General features: G+C 39.6%; 2 protein-coding genes across 4 annotated transcripts in view; one reads left to right on the forward strand and one right to left on the reverse strand.

Annotated features, from left to right (window-relative positions):
- Window positions 1-17,870, reverse strand: part of LOC134671260 (large ribosomal subunit protein uL14m) — an 83,760-nt gene extending 65,890 nt beyond the window's left edge. Inside the window, exons 1-2 of one of the 2 annotated variants that reach the window (XR_010099199.1) lie at window positions 17,630-17,870; window positions 16,592-16,910 (exon numbers count right to left, since the gene is read on the reverse strand). Coding sequence is in view for 1 of the 2 variants with exons in the window: in XM_063529073.1 (XP_063385143.1) it covers window positions 16,642-16,910; window positions 17,630-17,813 (453 nt within the window). In the remaining variant the exon portion in view is untranslated. Of the gene's footprint in view, window positions 1-16,587; window positions 16,911-17,629 lie in introns of those variants that run through there. The other variant, XM_063529073.1, reaches the window with a different exon arrangement.
- On the forward strand, window positions 177-15,923 carry LOC134671204 (calcineurin subunit B type 2). Of its 2 annotated transcripts, XM_063528997.1 has the most exons (6): window positions 177-372; window positions 667-706; window positions 967-1,002; window positions 3,788-3,951; window positions 7,148-7,282; window positions 8,623-15,923. In XM_063528997.1, exons 1-6 carry the CDS (start codon window positions 370-372, stop codon window positions 8,791-8,793), a joined length of 549 nt encoding a protein of 182 aa, XP_063385067.1. In that variant the 5' UTR covers window positions 177-369; the 3' UTR covers window positions 8,794-15,923. The 2 variants fall into 2 exon arrangements, with proteins under 2 accessions (XP_063385067.1, XP_063385068.1); XM_063528998.1 differs by lacking the exon at window positions 967-1,002 and having other exon boundaries at window positions 183-372.
- Window positions 17,871-18,045: the final 175 nt, after the last annotated feature.

The raw sequence follows: 18,045 nt of genomic DNA on the forward strand, positions 1-18,045 counted from the left end.
CCCCCTGCCCATTATTAAAAAGCATTTAAAAAGAACCAGAAACGAAAAAAGCATAATTTGTAAGAAAAAGAAATATTTCAAACAGATATTGTAAGAAAATTGGTAGAAAATAACACTTGCACAGTCCGTGCTATCAAAAGCGCTGCCAAACTTAACTTGGTCCTGATCTATGTTTTTTGAACGCATCTTAACATTTGACGTTTTAATTTTTAAGTTTGGCAACATAATTTCGCAATTTCTAAAAGAAAGTTTAGATCGATGGTGTAGCGAGGGTTTTTGCGATTTAACATAATTCGTGATAAAATCACAGTGTTCGACTGCACCGCAGTTATTCTTCTTTGCTTACGAGTGATTTACTAAAAACTCAAAATGGTAAGTGTGTATTATATTGCGGGCGGGCTAAATTTAACTCCGCTGGTGCTGTTTTGGCCAAGGTGTTGTCTCGCTGCGGAGCGAACGGCGGACCGGCACTGCCCGAGGCCCGCGGTGCTCAAACTGCTATCCGACCTCATTGATCTCTAATTGCAATAATGTGCATAATCATTCTGAATTCAATGTGGGTACCTACTAATTTGTGTAGCCATTCTCACTACATACGTGCTAAAAAACCAAGAACCTAATCAGGGTCTAATTTTGTAAACTGACAAGATGTAATCTAATTTTCAGGGCAATGAAAACTCAATTCCCATGGAGCTCTGTTCCAACTGTAAGTAATTATTTTTCTTACTAATCTATACTCTTCCAGTCCGTCTCATTCTTTATGTACCTTTTTACTGTTGGTATAAAAATCTAATAAGATCAAATAAAACTAATAATGAAATTGAAGTTGATTCCCATGAGTTGCTTTCTGTGTCTCTAACTTGTTCTGTTTGCTTCCCTACTGACCCGCCCTTCCGACTAAACTTGTTGAGAGTGTTACAGATGGTATCATGTAGGTTCTGAGCTTAACCGGAGGTTTGTTTTCAGCGCGTGTTAACTGCATTGATTTTAAGGTGGAGAACTGTGAGTGTGTAGTGACACGGAGGTGTCCCTCATGTTGCATCTCGCACGTCACGTCACTCGCGTCCAGAACAATTTTTCAAACTAAACAAACATCTAGCGCCACATTATGTTCTAGAAATACATGCACAATAAGCTGTACCCATGCTATGTGCTAAAGTAGCCGAGCACTGTTAACAGCTATTTTTCATCAATAAAATTAATTTAATGGGATTTCTCCCTAAACAATCAAGTTTTCTTAATAAAGAACTTGCAGTTAACATACAGAAGTTAGGCAGGAGTGTATTCTCCGCTGACCGCTACCTCCAAACTCTTTCCACACCGGCCACTCACGCCTGTGCATCTTCTGTGCCGTCAGTCCGTGCCTCACCTTCGGACCGCATACATGTTTCTACTCTATTCTAGAACAACTCTAGGAACATTTCCGTGCATAATTCCTCCATCCTGATGTTGAACGCGTTACACAAAAATTGTTCTGGATGAACATACATGAACTAGTTGTTGGGTAGTGCAACCCGCGATAGTCCGGCGTGTGTAGTTTACATTCTGAATGTTTGTTGCGATCTGTTAGAGACGTTACTGCCACTCAGGGGCGAGGAATGTATGCGAGAGCGGCCGCGGCGGCGCGGGACTTCGCATATACAGTCAAGGACTATGGCAGGGTCGCCATGTAACTATGTCGAAGGAACATTATAAAGTGAAACAAATATCTTTATGTTCGTCAAAGTGACATAGTTCTGTGGAGCCCTAGGGTTCTATCTTCAAGGTTACTGCCGCCGCCGCGGCCCCGAGTTAGTAACGTGCCGCTTTCTGCACTCGGACGTAATGTATCGTTCTAGATGGCTTTTTATGTTTATAGAATAGACCGTGAATATTTTGTATGATATGTGTATATACGGTGTACATATCGCGTTCGGCGAACGCTCGGGAGATGCTCCTTTCTCTTTCGTTTTGCATGAATAGATTAACGTTTTGAATCGCTGTTCGTTGTACTCACTTTACATAATTGATAGTTTTTCTTCATAGTTGGTGTAGCGAAAGAGAAAGCACGCAAAGCACGAGTGAGCACGCGAGTGTTCTGTTAGAATAGACGCTGTTTTAGCGCCAGGAATAGGCAATAGGTTGCCGTGGCGGCTGCAGGCCAGACCAGGCCAAGCTCAAGTGTTAGCAGAACTGGCCAATATAATATAAAACAACAATATTCGAGTGTTATTATGTTCATGGACTTAATAATTCTGTGGCCCTAGTGAAAAAGGGTACAAGTCTCACAAAGCTTAGGAGTAAAAGGGCATAGGTGTTACTTGGAACTTATACTCATTTACAACCGCGCTGCTCGAGACTTATACCTTTTTTCACTAGGGACACAGTTGGATGGTTGAAAATAGATCGTCAATATATACTCGTAGAGAAAGACCTTCCTAACTTGCTATTCATAAAACACTTTGAACGTCAAAATCCTGAAACCACATACATTGCCAAAAAGCAGTGTCCGAGTCAACAAGTATCTTCTCAAATTTTTACTAGAGTTAGACCAAGAAAAGTGCAAAGATTTTACAGTCCACGCAGTGCAAGTGTTATCTTGCACTTTAATGAATCAATTATGTAACTGGGCTTGTGATACTTGGAGTTGCATTTATTTTAGAGAACATATCGTTATCGTATCTTCGTGATGACTAAAATATATCTAATAGATGTCTATTTCAAAATCCGAATCGGGCCCATAACTTACTTTCCGAGCACTTGAACCTGCGCTTTAAGTTTTTTAAGCTTACATTTACGTCTAAAGTCCATGAACACGAAAAACTCGTACTAAGATGACATTTGCTGCACGGATCATCGCACCTCTTTCTCTGTCGGGCGCATAGGCTCTAAGCTCGTAGGACAGAGATGGAAGAGCGACGTGTAGACGTTATGGTCTGGTCGGCTGTCGTCCTCGCATCCAAACGCCATTAGTCGCATGACACATACCAGGGTTAAATAAGAGTTTCAAGACAGGGGTGTCTTTATCCAAGTTTATACTTCTCCATCTCTATTGTTCGATCGTTGCGAGCGATAAAGATGAGAGCATTGAGAATAGACGATCTACGAATATGTTCGGTCAAGTACAGTGGCGCGACGTTGACTGATGAGATTTTCTTGTCATCCAGCCATCCATCCAACACTGGTAAACCATTTCAAGATATTCAGTGTTCTCTTGCTCAAACTCTTCTCAAGTTTGGGGTCCTGTCCTTCAGATGTTTACGAGCAGAAAATAACCCAATGCAACAGAACAATGATAGCTTTGAGCTGGTAGATCCATCAGATCAATCTGCCACGATTAACTGTAGAAGCACACGAGGTTAATTGGAGCTTACGTTGTGGCACAAGGCACGTCGCGCCACTGATACAACGGATGAAACTATTAGACAGAACAGAAATACATTTAACAGACCATAGGTAGACCCTATATCGTTGTGGTTCGGTGTACCAATGGTCAGTTAAATGTACCCATAATAAAACCCCTGCACTTGGCCGCGACTTTGTTATTAAATACAGGAGCACATGTAAATGTGTGCCTTAGAGATTCATTACTTCAGTTAATCCTTGAAGTTGTCGGTCACAGTAAACTTAGATTGCGTATTCTCAAGGTTGCGCGAGCTTATGCCAGTCGAATGCTTAGGCAAACCAGTAACTTACATCAAAATCCTCAAGTTCTCAACATCTACTTGTGATGGGAGCTGCTGGTATGCCCAAGGCGCCCTGGTGTGTGCCCCACTCCGGATACGTGTTGCAAGTGTTCATGTTTTAGTCGACGCCGACGAGATCCGGCGGCTGGGCAAGCGTTTCCGCAAGCTGGACTTGGACAATTCGGGCGCCCTGTCCATCGATGAGTTCATGTCGCTGCCGGAACTCCAGCAGAACCCGCTGGTGCAGCGCGTTATCGACATCTTCGACGCTGACGGCAATGGAGAGGTACGTCACTAGCAAATCTTGCATTTAAACCTTGCTACACGGTGACCAATCAAGCTTCCATGGTCACCCGGACCTTGGTGTGCAATAGTTGAAATTCAGCAAGGTAATCTTTGCCGGAAGCTTTGTTGGTAACCGTATGGAATATTAAGAAGAAAAGTATCTCCAGACCTTGTGTGGACGTCGACGTAATATGAAATCAAATGATATTACTTGACGTCGCTGCTGTTGCCATGGCTCGGGAGTATATTCGTCTACTAGTCTATTTGTGATATTTTCAACTCTTTAAACTGCTCAATATGGATTTTTTTTACTAACGGTTAAAACTATTTTAGGTTAGTCAGTTCGACGTAGAAGCCGGTGACCACAGAGATTTAAGTAAATTACAGTTACCTTGCATTCATAAGCTGTTCTTATGTAACCTCTATTGTCTTACAAAGCGTTTAACTGTGCGATAAGATACAATCATTTAGTGGCCGAAAGCCGACAATAACGATAATTACACAGTTGTTTTGAACTTTAACTAAGGTACTTACGCATAAAAATTACGGGCGAAATAAAGTAAAGTCCCGCCCGACGTTGCTTAACTTTGGTCAAAAACGTTTTTTGTATGGGAGCCCCACTTAAATCTTCATTTTATTCTGTTTTTAGTATTTGTTGTTATAGCGGCAACAGAAATACATCATCTGTGAAAATTTCAACTGTCTAGCTATCATGGTTCGTGAGATACAGCCTGGTGACAGACGGACGGACGGACGGACAGCGAAGTCTTAGTAATAGGGTCCCGTTCTACCCTTTGGGTACGGAACCCTAAAAATCGATGGGTAAAGAAAAGACGCTTACCACAAGGATTTTCGTAGATTTACGAGTACATTTTCTTTACAAAATCTATTCCATCTACATAAATTTTACTTCGCATTTAAATGATATTAAACAGATTCATAGTCGCGTGGGGAATAATGACAAATAGCCTTGGTTGTTGTTGGTTACATTGTTATCGAACATTGAGGGTGGCACACTGGCACATGCAACAGGAAAATGTCCAGACAACACGCGATTCATTGCGGTAATATTACGATATTCGTGCTTAATAATAATAACACGAAGGATTAGGCTTTACACTTGTACAATACATAACTTTTACTCGTAATGATTTATTTGTGTTGATTGAATTATCTACCTAATTTTATTCAATTTTACATATTATGTATGTATGTATAAAACTTAACAAACTAAAACCCGTTCTGAGCCATGCCGGGTCCAAAGGTCCCCATCACACTAGCAGCGTTACCCCGCTGAATGGCGATGGAGACCTGTTGGACAAGCCATGACTCAGAACGGGGGTCATTCCCCTTTTCTCTGAGGCGCTTTCCAAGCTTTCTACCTAATTAATAAAATAAGTAATGACTTTACTTTGTTCCTTTTCTTGATATATCATTGCGTCTTTAAAAATACACATTTTAACTTATTCAAAATTCCAACTGTCTACCGATCATTAGACCCGCTGACAAACGGGTACATGGACAGACAGAAAAACAGCAGTTACAGAATAGGTATAATACGGAGAACTCCATAACTTTATGGACACAAACATGATAAGTGATAACTTTCGGACAAAAACAACTGAATTTTAAAGAATATTCCCTTTTACTAGCCCCTTTGTATATTCCTATCCATCCACGTTTCACGTTTAAATAGTAGGACCATTTCGTATTTCGACGTAAGATGAAATTTCGTAAAAACTTACATTCTGAAAAACATTTTTACGTAAACATATTAACCTCTATGTATGACATTACTTGAACATAGTATGTAAAAACACTAAAGTCAGGTAGTTCAAGTTGCGGCCTCGCACTGTTTGTTGATAAACAAATGTGACGTCACCGGCGGCGCTCGCGCACCTTATCGCGCTGTGTCACTCGATAATCCACCGTAACGGCTTTTGAAAAGTCGCTCGACATATTATGTACGTACTTACTTGTTATTGTTTGAGCATAAGGCGTGTAATTGAATGAGTTTTTAAATTAGTAGATGTGTTTTGCGCGGCATTGTTACGCGATAATTATTTTTGTTGACTGCCTAACTGTAACCTATAGTAAAGTATAGGTAAAGTTGTCAATTAAAGTTTAACTCAAACTCAAAAAGCCTGAAGGTCTCTTTCGTAGGATAAATCTAAGCCTTGTTTGTAGCTTCCTAATACGAATTCCTTTGTACAGTTCGAGTAAGGCGCGAAGGTCAAATAGACATTAGATACGAACAATTGGTTTTAAAACCGGAAATGCCAGTTAGGTCTCTAGTCAAACATCTGTATCGAAACTGAGTAGATGTGTAGTTTTAAAATTAATGAGATCTCCTCGAATCTTTTTTTCCAGAGACTGAAAGTTTTATTATGCTAGCCGATGCATGATAAAGTGTACACTGCTACAGCAATTTTTAAAACTGTCGAACCTGACTAAAGGGGGCCACTGATTAACAGTCCGCCGGACGAAATCGGCCTATCAGTTAGAACAAAAAGTTGACAGTTCCGAACAACTGACAGGCAGATACCATCCGGCGGACTGTTAATCAGTGGGCCCCTTTACGCTAATTACGTTAGCAAATATTATATCTAAAATTGTCATAATCATAAGAAAACATCCTTGGTGCCCTTTCCTAAAACAAGATAAACTGTCTTCCAACTACTAAAATAATAGCTTGAAAGTCAGAACAAATGGCGATTTCATAGAGCAAATGAACCTCATATACTCCTTGTCTCCCTTTAGCTGGCTTTTTCTGTAGTTCAGTCAACTGTAAAAATATGGGTGCACAAATAATCTCAAGAATAAGTCTCATAGCTAAGAGCTATGTCAGCGAATTAAGAACTATGGGACATATTTTTGAACAAGTTGGCTACACCCATATTTTTACAGTTGACTGTACTAGTATTTTTGTTTTTTGACGACCGGTCTGGCCTAGTGGGTAGTGACCCTGCCTATGACGCTGATGGTCCCGGGTTCGAATCCTGGTATTTACAAATAAATGCCCTTTTATTTGTATGATGATACAGATATTTGTTCCTGAGTCATGGTTGTTTTCTATGTATTTAAGTGTTTATATATTACATATATCGTTGTCTGAGTACCCACAACACAAGTCATTTTGTGTAAAAATTTCCTATAATATTTATTTATTTATTATTTATTTATTTATCTGTCGACAGGTGGACTTCAAGGAGTTTATCCAGGGTGTGTCGCAGTTCAGCGTGAAGGGAGATAAGCTGTCCAAACTGCGCTTCGCTTTCCGCATCTATGATATGGACAATGACGGGTTCATCTCCAACGGAGAGCTCTTCCAGGTAATTCCTTCCTATCCTTGGTACTTCTAGGTCATCCAGGGTGTGTCGCAGTTCAGCGTGAAGGGCGACAAGCTGTCCAAACTGCGCTTCGCTTTCCGCATCTACGACAATGACGGGTTCGTCTCGACAAGGAAGAAAGCTTTACCTGGAAGAGCTCTCTCCTCTCCTAGGTAAAGCTTTCTTCCTATCCTTATTACCCCGGGCACATACTCGACGAATGGCATGGGAAGTAGGCAGAGACGTAGTGTGGCCGCGCTACTCGTTATGCCGGTCGTTATGCCCACCGCCCCCTATTTTGTCGGTTTTTTGGCGTGACAAAGGATCGGCAAGGAGCCTCTCGATTAATCGCGCGAGTAGGGTATTGTGGGGCTCGAGCAGCGCGTTGAGCATAGTCTGTCCAAGGTATATATAAGATCTTAAGATGCATCCATATTTGGTGTCAGGCATTACGTGGTCCGGTGTAGTGCGTGAAATGCTGAGCGAGTAAGACGCCCTAAAACAATAGCGACTCATGTACTTGGCCTTGCGCGAGATAACGAATATAACGATACTTGCGGACAATGCTTGGACAATTATGCAAAGACGTTGTCTTTACTTCACAAGTATTTGTAAGTCATGTGAGGCATCCGTAATTCATAGTGGAGTTCATAAATATGTATATATTTTTTCACCTTATTTCAATGGATTAAGGCGAAGAGATGTATACATATTTATGAACTCAACTGTACCTCGGCTTTCCTCTGACATGCCTGTTTTAAGATATATTAAGAAAACATACTACAGTACTTATTCTATTCTATTCTATATTTTTGGAAAATATTGTCCCAATTCCCAATAGGCAGGAAAAATGAAACTTAGTACCTATGTGTATTTAGAGCACAAAAATAAAAGGAAAAATAACATCGATTGCCAAAAATTTGCGCGTCGTATAATTTCAAAACAACTATACCTCGTTTTTTTTAGCATTAGGAAAAAGGTAAACAATCTTGATGTGTCTTTTAATTGAAAAACACATTTTAAAAATAAGTTACGGCATATATGTAACAATTATGAATCTAATACGATCTTTTATATTCTTCTGCTTTCATAAGTAATATTTTTTGATTTTTAAAAAGCGTTTTTCAATTATAAGACTTGTCAAGATCGCTTACCTTCTTGCAAGTTCTTTCTAATGCTAAAAAAAAACGAACTATAAGCATTGACCATTAACATTGTTAAGTTTTTTGTACCTACCGATAAAAGTTATGTGGCAAGCGAGTTGCATGCCGGATGCGGCCATATTTGAAATTACGTACCCAAACGAAATGACAAATATTAACCTGCGACCATAACCTCCACAGGTCCTCAAGATGATGGTCGGCAACAACCTGAAAGACACGCAGCTGCAACAGATCGTCGACAAGACGATCCTATTCGCGGACCGCGACGAGGACGGCAAGATATCGTTCGAGGAGTTCTGCTCCGTGGTTGGCAACACTGACATTCACAAAAAGATGGTCGTCGACGTGTAAACCGCTGCGGCCGGCTCCGTGTTGCTTCGCGTCTTCTTTGAGTTTGACACGGGGCCTCTTGGTCACTGGCCACACTGGGCTTTGGGAGTTTTAGTTTAGATGGTACCTGAATCTTTAAGAAAACAACGGGTTGCACTCCGGGAGTGCCGGCAGAAGTGAAAACTCAATGACATTGTAACAGTTTTTCGATCAGGTCACGTGTCCGTCTTACGTCTTACGAATCTTACGGTTACGTGACCTGTCGCGAGTTTAACATTTTTTCCCCATCACAAAAAGTGCACAGCGCCGCTAAAGAAGTTTTCACTTCAAAACTGTATTCGAATAGTAAAATCTAAGAATCTTAAGGTGCGTCCATATCTGGCGAACGCGCAGCGATTTTGTGTCTGCGAAAGACTCGGTGATGGCTCGCGTGCATTACTTAGTACGATGTAATCGTCGAATCAGTAAATTGACTGTTTGTAATCCTTATTGCAACGAGATAGGGGGCACCAATGGTCAGTTAATTGTATTGCTTATTACAGTGTGCGAATGATACGTAAATATCGTGCTCGCGGCGTATTCGCCAGTTATGACAGACCTTTAAATAGCGTTTGGACCAAAAAACACAAAAATAAATTCAAAATATTACCTACCGTCACATTTAAATTTATCTTTGTGTTTTATACAAAAAAAAAGTAGTAGGTACTTACTCAAGTGATGAATGTGATTTGGTACCTATCTATATGAAATAAAACTCAAAGTCCAGTGTGGCGGGTCGCAGCGTCCCGTAGTAGCTAGAACACTATTCAATTGCGTCGGTCCGGGCGAGGTCGATCAAATCTATATCGAGATATCCAAGTGCCGTATTTGCGCAGTTCTCGGCTATGCCTTTTTGAACAAATTTAAATATGACTCTCAAAAACGCTACAGTTTAATGTTGATCTTGTGGGTTTTTCTTTGTACATTTAGACGGTGATAACGTTTTATAGGTCAACAGAAACATCTTTGCCGATATACGTAAAACTAAAACACACACAGTAATCGTTTACTGTTCGATATGAAAGATTTTAGAAGAAATTATAAACCCGGGTAACCTAAAGGTTAACCCGTGTACCCCGATCCAGTTGCAATGTGGATTGTGTAGTGTACCACAAATAAATGTCGAGAACTGCGGTTAGCCCGCGACCGAAGCTCCTATCATTAAATCATTATCGTAACTCTTCCTAGATTAAGTAAAACATACATTTTAATAGTTATACGACGTCATTAGAACTTTTATCATAGTCGAAACGTGAGTAGATTTTTATTTTATAATTTTGTTGCGGTATATTTTAGTCGGTATTGTTATTTAGTATTTTATTTCTGCAGTAGGTGTCGGTCGAGTCGCAAGGGCCGCCAGTAGGGCGGCTCGTTACAAACTATAGTCAGGTGTTAGCGTAGCGAGCGGAGCGGCCGCGATGATAGCCCATACAATATTATGTGACGATATATACGCTTAATGTAAACAATATACGGGTAATGTGTCGTTTTCAAGTAAAAAGTCCTATAGTATAAGAGTAACGTAAGGCTTGATTTTTGACAGTTATGATTTGACCCTTATGTAAAGGTAAAAGAAGCTATGGCTATCAGTTAAATGGTAGGTGTTAGTTTCATAACTGTCTAAAAATAATTCTTACGTAACTTCGACTATAAATTGTCGGTATTCAATAGTACTGCTTACAGGCATAAAGATTGCATACTAAAAATCCATATTTATAACCGACAATATAGTATATTTTCCTTGAAATAGTGACAAATAAGCCCAAATAAAAACCTTGTATTTTCAGAGTTTCGGTGTTGTCTTGTAGCCTTTATATAATCATATTATATTAACGCCTAGTAATATTGAATGGGAATATATCTGTGTACACGGGTAGACGGCATTAAGACAGTTAGCTGCACGATAACAGCATATAATCTTTTCGACACGATATTTGTTATAGAGTAGTAGGTGTACCCGTGTACCCGCCGGGTGGAAACCCGGGGTTTTTAAAAAAGGTGTACTAATTACTTTTATTTGAATAACTAACAACTTTTGAATAATTTTGACTCAGGATCACAAAGACTAGTGATTTATTTAATTGATTTTGAAAACAAGAAAAAAAGTGTTCCAATTTTTTTATACAAAAATTTTGGTGTCCGTTTTGTGACGGTACATTCAAAATGTATGTGAAAATGTGTCAAAAAACGGTAATTTTTTTCGGACACGTTTTTTCCTTTATAAATCGATAGTCCTTGTGATTCTGACTCAGTTTTTCGGACTATCGACTCAGAATTTCTGAGTAGAAATAACTCAAAAGTTGATAGTATTCCACAAAATAAATGGTACACTTTTTTATGAAAATTCTCACCCGTATCGCGGCCGTCCGCTCAGTATTTACTTCTACTATACTGATCTTATCGCCTTATCCGAATTTTATACAATTAACTGTAACTTTTTAATGTTAGCTTGTTCTAGTGTCCTATTTACTACTGTAATATAAGGATGCGGTCGTTTGTATGTTTGTGTGTACGCCTCTCACCCATCCTTCCCTTCCCTTCCTTAACTACACTAATATTTATTGATATGGTCCCTTTTTAACTTAGAAAGGAAGAAATTATTTACTGCCAGTATTTCCAAATTTTATACGGTATTTTACTACTTAAATCGCCGAAAATCTAATTCAATTCGCCCTTTACTCAGCTTCCTTCTTACATACAAAGTCACCCGTCTGTTTTTCAATATTTTTTGGTAAATAGGCCGAATAATTTACCGGAAAAGGAAACAATAATTTTCCCCTTATTTTTTTATATTACACTTATTTGCATTGTACCCCCTCCTGTAATATCACAGTTTTAACTCTGCTATAGTTGACTTGAATTATATTTTCTTAATATCACTGGGTATATGGTGATGGACAAAGTTTATTTATTGGTGGATCGGCCGAGCCGGGTAGAACACAAATATTTATTAAAAAAAAAACTTATTTATTTAAAATAAATGATGGATGATAGCGATTCGCCATTGGCGTTAGTTAATCCGGAAAAACAGTAGAAGATCGGACTGACTGGTCAAGGAAATTGTACAGGGTAATTCGCCAGTAACTTCAAGGTTAATAACTGGCCAGCTTTCAATAACTGGCCACCTTATAATAAAATGAATTCTATTTATAGGTTAATAGAACTCATTTTGATATATAATAGTTTAGAGCGGCCAGTTACTGGCGAATTATCCTACTTAGTTACTTTTTTCGAAATGTAATGGACAGTCCGTCAATGCGATTGGACCATAAACGGCGTCATACGTTGGTGATAATATTTCAGCATTCAAAATGCCTCAATTATTTCATTATTGAAAGACTAAAAATCTTAGAAATCGCAGTGATGAGCAACTGATTATATTTACGATATTTACGAGTTAATGTAAAAAAAAACATTCTGACAACAGTCCGATTCTCTATTATTAACATATAAACTATCTTAATCCTCTCTCCCCTCCCCCGTCCGTCCTCACCCCCCTCCTTTTCCGCAGGTCCTGACCTCTCTGAGGCGCCCCGGCGTGTAATGACGTCACACTCACTGTATTTCGTCCAGTTAAGATATTTTTCGACCGTTTCCGACAACGTCGACGAGCTCCATTTATCGGTGAGGGTTTATTGTATTGGTTATTCCTTGTTTTATATCCTAAATACTAAAATTTCAGGACGATTGCCCCAAAGTCCAAGCGTCTTTTACTTACAGCTTTATGAGGATGATTGGGTTTGTCAGAGCACGCTAAGTTTTCATGCCAAGTGATATGTTAAATATGGCACTCCTATGGTATATTTATGTAATTATGTATTTATGTAATCATTGTCACTGGCAAGTCAGTGCAAACTTAGCGTGGTCGTAGTCTAGTAAATTGGCCGATTGAACTGTTATTTCAGTACCTGAGATATAAAAACAGGGTTTAGGCTTTGGGTCTCCGGTTGATGTGCAGAGCCACGTTGTATGGCAACATTCTATAGCCTCCTAAACATCATACGAGAAAAAATTACATTCGAATGTGAAATCAATAGAGAAGGAAATATGGTTGAATTTCTTTTGTTTTGATATCGAAAGGTAAAATAAATTCAACTCTATTCCAATTGGAAATAGTATAAATTACAATTACAATGAAGTAATTAGTACAATGGATAGGGCCGTGGCCTTAGGATGATAAAAAGTAGCGTACCTACATCAACCATAGACTTGAGGCTTAGACGCGCGAGCGGCTCGAGTGATTATTACGAAGTGTACAAATGAGTGCCATTAATATGGCGCCACCAACGCGTTCCGCGTCCGCCGTGTGACATGCCAATCGTTCTACCGTTTACACTTTCGCAACCAGGCAAAAAACGGCGCACTACCCCAGAAACCGGTCGTCTATATCTGCGTACAAAACAACCCGCTGGGCGGGTTCTTTTATCTGAGCAAACATTACGAGTGCCTACCACGCGGGTTCTCGGTAGTCAAAGTGATTTGCAAGAAGAATAGACTAAGGGTTTATTATAGGTACGAGGGGCAAACTGAAAGTGTTTAGAATAGAAAAAGCTGAAGTAATTAGGACGTTACTCTTTATTTTAATGCGTGCTTTACCTCTTTCTGACCACGCGTACAAATTTTCATTAGGATAGGATTACCCTGAAGCGCACACAGCTCATTCTTCCAATGCCTTTTTTGTATGGCGATTTTAGGTCCTCGGAGGTTTTGTATGAAATTCATGAGGTACCCATCGGGATTCAAGCTTTTTTGACACAAAATAATTTAAGCAAGATTTTTTTAACAGTGTCATATGAATACTGAGGGATATCAAAAACTACTGATAAACAATTTTTTGCCAGTATTTTTTATTAACCGCACAGCTGTGCGATGTTAACTTTTGACGTCACTCTTGAATGACATGCTTCTCTATGATCATCCGTTGAATAACTACAAAAGCGATTAAATGTGTAATTTAAAAAATAAACATACGTACAAGAACTAGGCTTCATTATAAAACTATAACTGAAGCCTACTGTAACTCTGTTGTTGGCTGAGGCCTCAATGAAAATTGTTATAAATAGTAATACGAAAAAATTGTTACGTTGAAATTGGAATAACGCTCGACGTACAATTTCCAAATTGCCCTAAATCCTGAAACACAGATAACGACCAAATTGCATATACCTCAAAAAAAGTATAAGGAGTTATATTTTCATAAATAATATGCCTCTTTTTGTTATATGATCTCTAAGTAGCCTTTTCTAAGAACTTTCAGAGTTGCCTACGTACCTACCAGAGAACGGAATGGGTAACGATATGTGTGCGGATCGATATCTGTTCTAACGAAACGAATGTAACAATTGGATCCGTTTTGACATACCGTTCTCGACGCGTTCGGTGCAATAGTACGTATAATAATCCCTTATAAATGTAGTTTAACGGGTATTCAGAATACCCAGTGTATGCGCAGCATGAAAATAAGAAGCGATGAACGATCGTGGAGGGGCTCCTAAGGAATCGCCAACACTGACCAAATTTTTTGTCAATTCCCGAAATATGCGTACTGTCTTATACTAAATTAATTTTAGCTAGATAATTGTGATACCACCAAGCCTCTAAAGTATAAAGTATCTACTCAGGTTGGGCTGTACCCGCAGGTCTCGCTGGCAAGTGGTGCGGCGATGGACAACGTTTCTTTATTGGTGGAGCAGCAGAGCTGGAGAGATTTGATTGATTTGATTTGTACTAACCCTGTTTTTCATACGCAATCTCATTTCTAAATAGCTTAAAGTATGTTGGTGGTAACAGGGGAGGTCCTAACTGTTTACAATGGTACCATGGAATCTTAAGTGTTATGTTATGTCATACGGCGGGCACTCGGACGCACCGCGAATCTTCATCTCTAGTCACAGCTGTTGTGCATATAATATACTAAATATATAAAATCATGTTATCCATCATAAGTAGCGTCTTCGGCGCGTCAATAGCATTAATCTAAATAAAATTCTTATCTTATAAGTATCGTTCACAGTTTTAAACAAATGGAATGTAGCAATATACGATTTTAAAGCCTTATTAAAATGGCGGCGACTTGTCAGATGACTCGCGAATGTCAGGCCAGCTAATCGTGGTTGTAGAAAGTTGCTGAGGATATACCCATGGATATAATAGGTTAAGCTTAGCGCTGGTTCGCTATAATAACTAGGCTCCAATGTGGACACAGTTAACCGATTCGGGGCTGATGACACGCCTGCCGTGTCATCAATGTTTTTACGTGTGGCGTATGACACGGGAGGAGTGTCATCATATTCTATGGCGCATGGCGTGGCTGCCGTGTCATGAAATGATTGTTCCGCGCTACAACCAAAAGTTTTCGAAAATGGAACACGCAACGAATCGGTTAACTGACCATAAGTAAACTTTATTGCGACGAGATAAGGGCTACCAATTGTCAATTAACCGTGTTGCTGTTAAAAGTATGAGGCGGTGCCTCTGTCAAGATACTTCCATCGTTTTCTTTATCATAGCACCCTGATTTAGATGTCACCGACCCATTCATTCAATTCTCTAAAAAGTTAATATGGCACATAGTGCAATGAAGGGTATTGTCTTGGGTCGTCCCATTCGTTTTTCGTCAAGTTCTTAAATTAGTCCTATTCTGCTTTCGTCACTCATTCTACATTGAAAGCCACCGACGATTGTGACGAATGTAGAATGAGTGACGCAAGCAGAATAGGACTAATTTAAGAACTTGACGAAAAACAAATGGGACGACCCAAGACAATACCCAATGAAGTGGTTTTGGGTGATATAAAGGTTTTGTAAAGAGGGTGTTACATCTTCCTAGTTACAGCATCCGAAATGCTTTTGTTGCGTAATTTGGGAAGCTAAGATAAGCAGCTAAATGTTTACACTACTAAATCAGGAAAGACAGTATACACAGTCTTCAAAGAGGGGTACCTAATATGTCAGCTTCTTTCTACCGCCACGGTTAACGTGGTGGAGTCAAGCGGGCGCCGCCGGGACGTGTTCTGTACTTACCGCGCCGTGTCGCCAGTCGGTAGCATGTCGTGTCCTTACTCTACTTTCGAGTGGAACTGAATTTAGTTTTTATTAAATTTTCAAATTTCCATCTCTGTTTTATTTTTACCCCATACTTGTTAGAATGTGACAGGCATGGTGACAAGCAATAAAAATGCAGCCGTGCTAACACCGCTCGATAAACATGCGAGCATGCAATCTTGACATGTCTTTTAATTGAAAAACGCTTTTTAATAATCAGTTACTATTAATTATTAAAGCAGAAGAATATAAACGATTGTATTAGATTCATAATTGTTACATATTTGCCGTAACTTATTTTAAAATGTGTTTTTCAATTAACCTTTTAACCGCCAGCAATTTTTGATCGAGCGTGCTCATGTCGCCACCGAGAGTAATTGTACCACGGAGAGTAAGGTTGGCATAGTTACGGGAGTTATAAATGTGCTGTAAAAACCAAATCAGATCTTTGTCTTATTTATCAGACTGTGGCGAAATGAGCTGGATATGTAATGTCTTATATATCAGACTGTGGCGGTTAAAGGGTTAAAAGACACATCAAGTTTGTTTACCCTATTTCTAATGGTAAAAAAACGAACTATAGCAGTTACACCTGCTACTTAACCTTATGTCTAAAACAACTTAAAAACCTAACTTTCTACATTCTATAACACTACAAAACTTCTAACATTTAGAGAAATTATAATTTTTCATTATCTTAGTCAAAAAGGAATAAATCAATACATTATTGTATAACAAATAAATTTATTCAATATCACTACCTATTTACAAACTAGAACTAACAACTTAAACAAACCTAGTGGCTATTCCGAGGAGCTTTGTGTAATCTGCGCCCTTTGAGTGTGTTCTCTCCTTGAGAATGGTGCGCAGAATGGTCGGGATGGGCACATGAATACGGGTTCCCAGTGGTGTGCCATTGTCATCTATGAGCACCACATTGTTGCTGTCAAACTTGGGTACCTTCACCTTTTGCGTTTGCTTCAGACCCACTAGTATGCCCTTTTTCTTTTGTCCTTTGATTGCCACCATCACTCGGTCTCCAATGAAGCCCACTCCTGCAAAAGATTGTAATTTTACGTACTCACTGCGTTACTTAAATAGGCCTTACTGTCAAAAATTAAGCCTAGTTGTAACCAATTGGAAGCGGTGGTGGCCGACTGGATATGACGTCCAACTTTTAATCCGGAGGTCGCAGGTTCAAATCCTGGCTCGTACCAATAAGTTTTTCGGAACTTATGTACGAAATATTATTTGATATTTACCACTGGAGAGTGAGAGGTGAGAGGAGGCCTGTGCCCAGCAGTGGGACGTATATAGGCTGAGTTATTTATTTATTTTTCTTCTTAGGCTAGGTCATTTATAACATGAATATAAAAGTAAAATACAAAAACACATAAAAAACAACAAAAAATAAGTATTAACACATTATAAAAAACCTAACCTAGGGTGCCGCCAGCAGCGGGGCAGGGCCCAAGCTGCCGGTGGTCAGGGCCGCAGAGAGAGGAACCGGCGGACTATCCGCGCCGTGTCCAAGATCACCGTATAGGCTGAGTTATTATTATTATTGTAACCAGATTCTAGAATCGAGTTGATTAATTTTAGTCTGCCAATTTGGTGTGATACTTTACATTCTGTGCGGTGTTGTGTATAAAAGTTCAGTAAGTGGTGGTCTGATTGTGAGCATTATTTTGACTTCACAGCTGAGTTTACGAGGTACTGCAGGTCAGTATAACATTTCCCGTGTAAATAATATAGAGAAAAACCAAGGGCTTACGTCTCTTGTTATAAACGCAGATGATCTTGGGCGGTTTGCCTTCTGCCATGGCTCGCTTGCCGATCTCGGAGTTGTCGACGACTCGCAGTCTTGATAACAACCGCACCTCGCTCAGACTAGCCGTCGTGTGGAACCCACAGGCCTGCCCGGCCGGCATTAACTTATTAATCAGGGTTTTAAACATTACTAAATGTTTAAACGTAAATAAATGGTAAAAGTGAGGTTATAGACTGTTGACGTCAAATTGACTTTGTTTAGAGGCTGAGTTGCGTTTAGTTTCATCTGGAATGGGAACAGTTGCGTTCAGCGTAAGTGTAAGGCCTGAGTGGACGCTCGAGCGGGGCGGGGCGTGCGGCGTGCAAATTAGACAAATGCAAACGTATAGGAGCGGCCTTAGTGCACGCTGCTCAAATCAC

Source organism: Cydia fagiglandana, chromosome 15 (genome assembly GCF_963556715.1).
Source record: "Cydia fagiglandana chromosome 15, ilCydFagi1.1, whole genome shotgun sequence".
In the NCBI taxonomy this organism is placed as follows: Eukaryota; Metazoa; Arthropoda; class Insecta; order Lepidoptera; family Tortricidae; genus Cydia; species Cydia fagiglandana.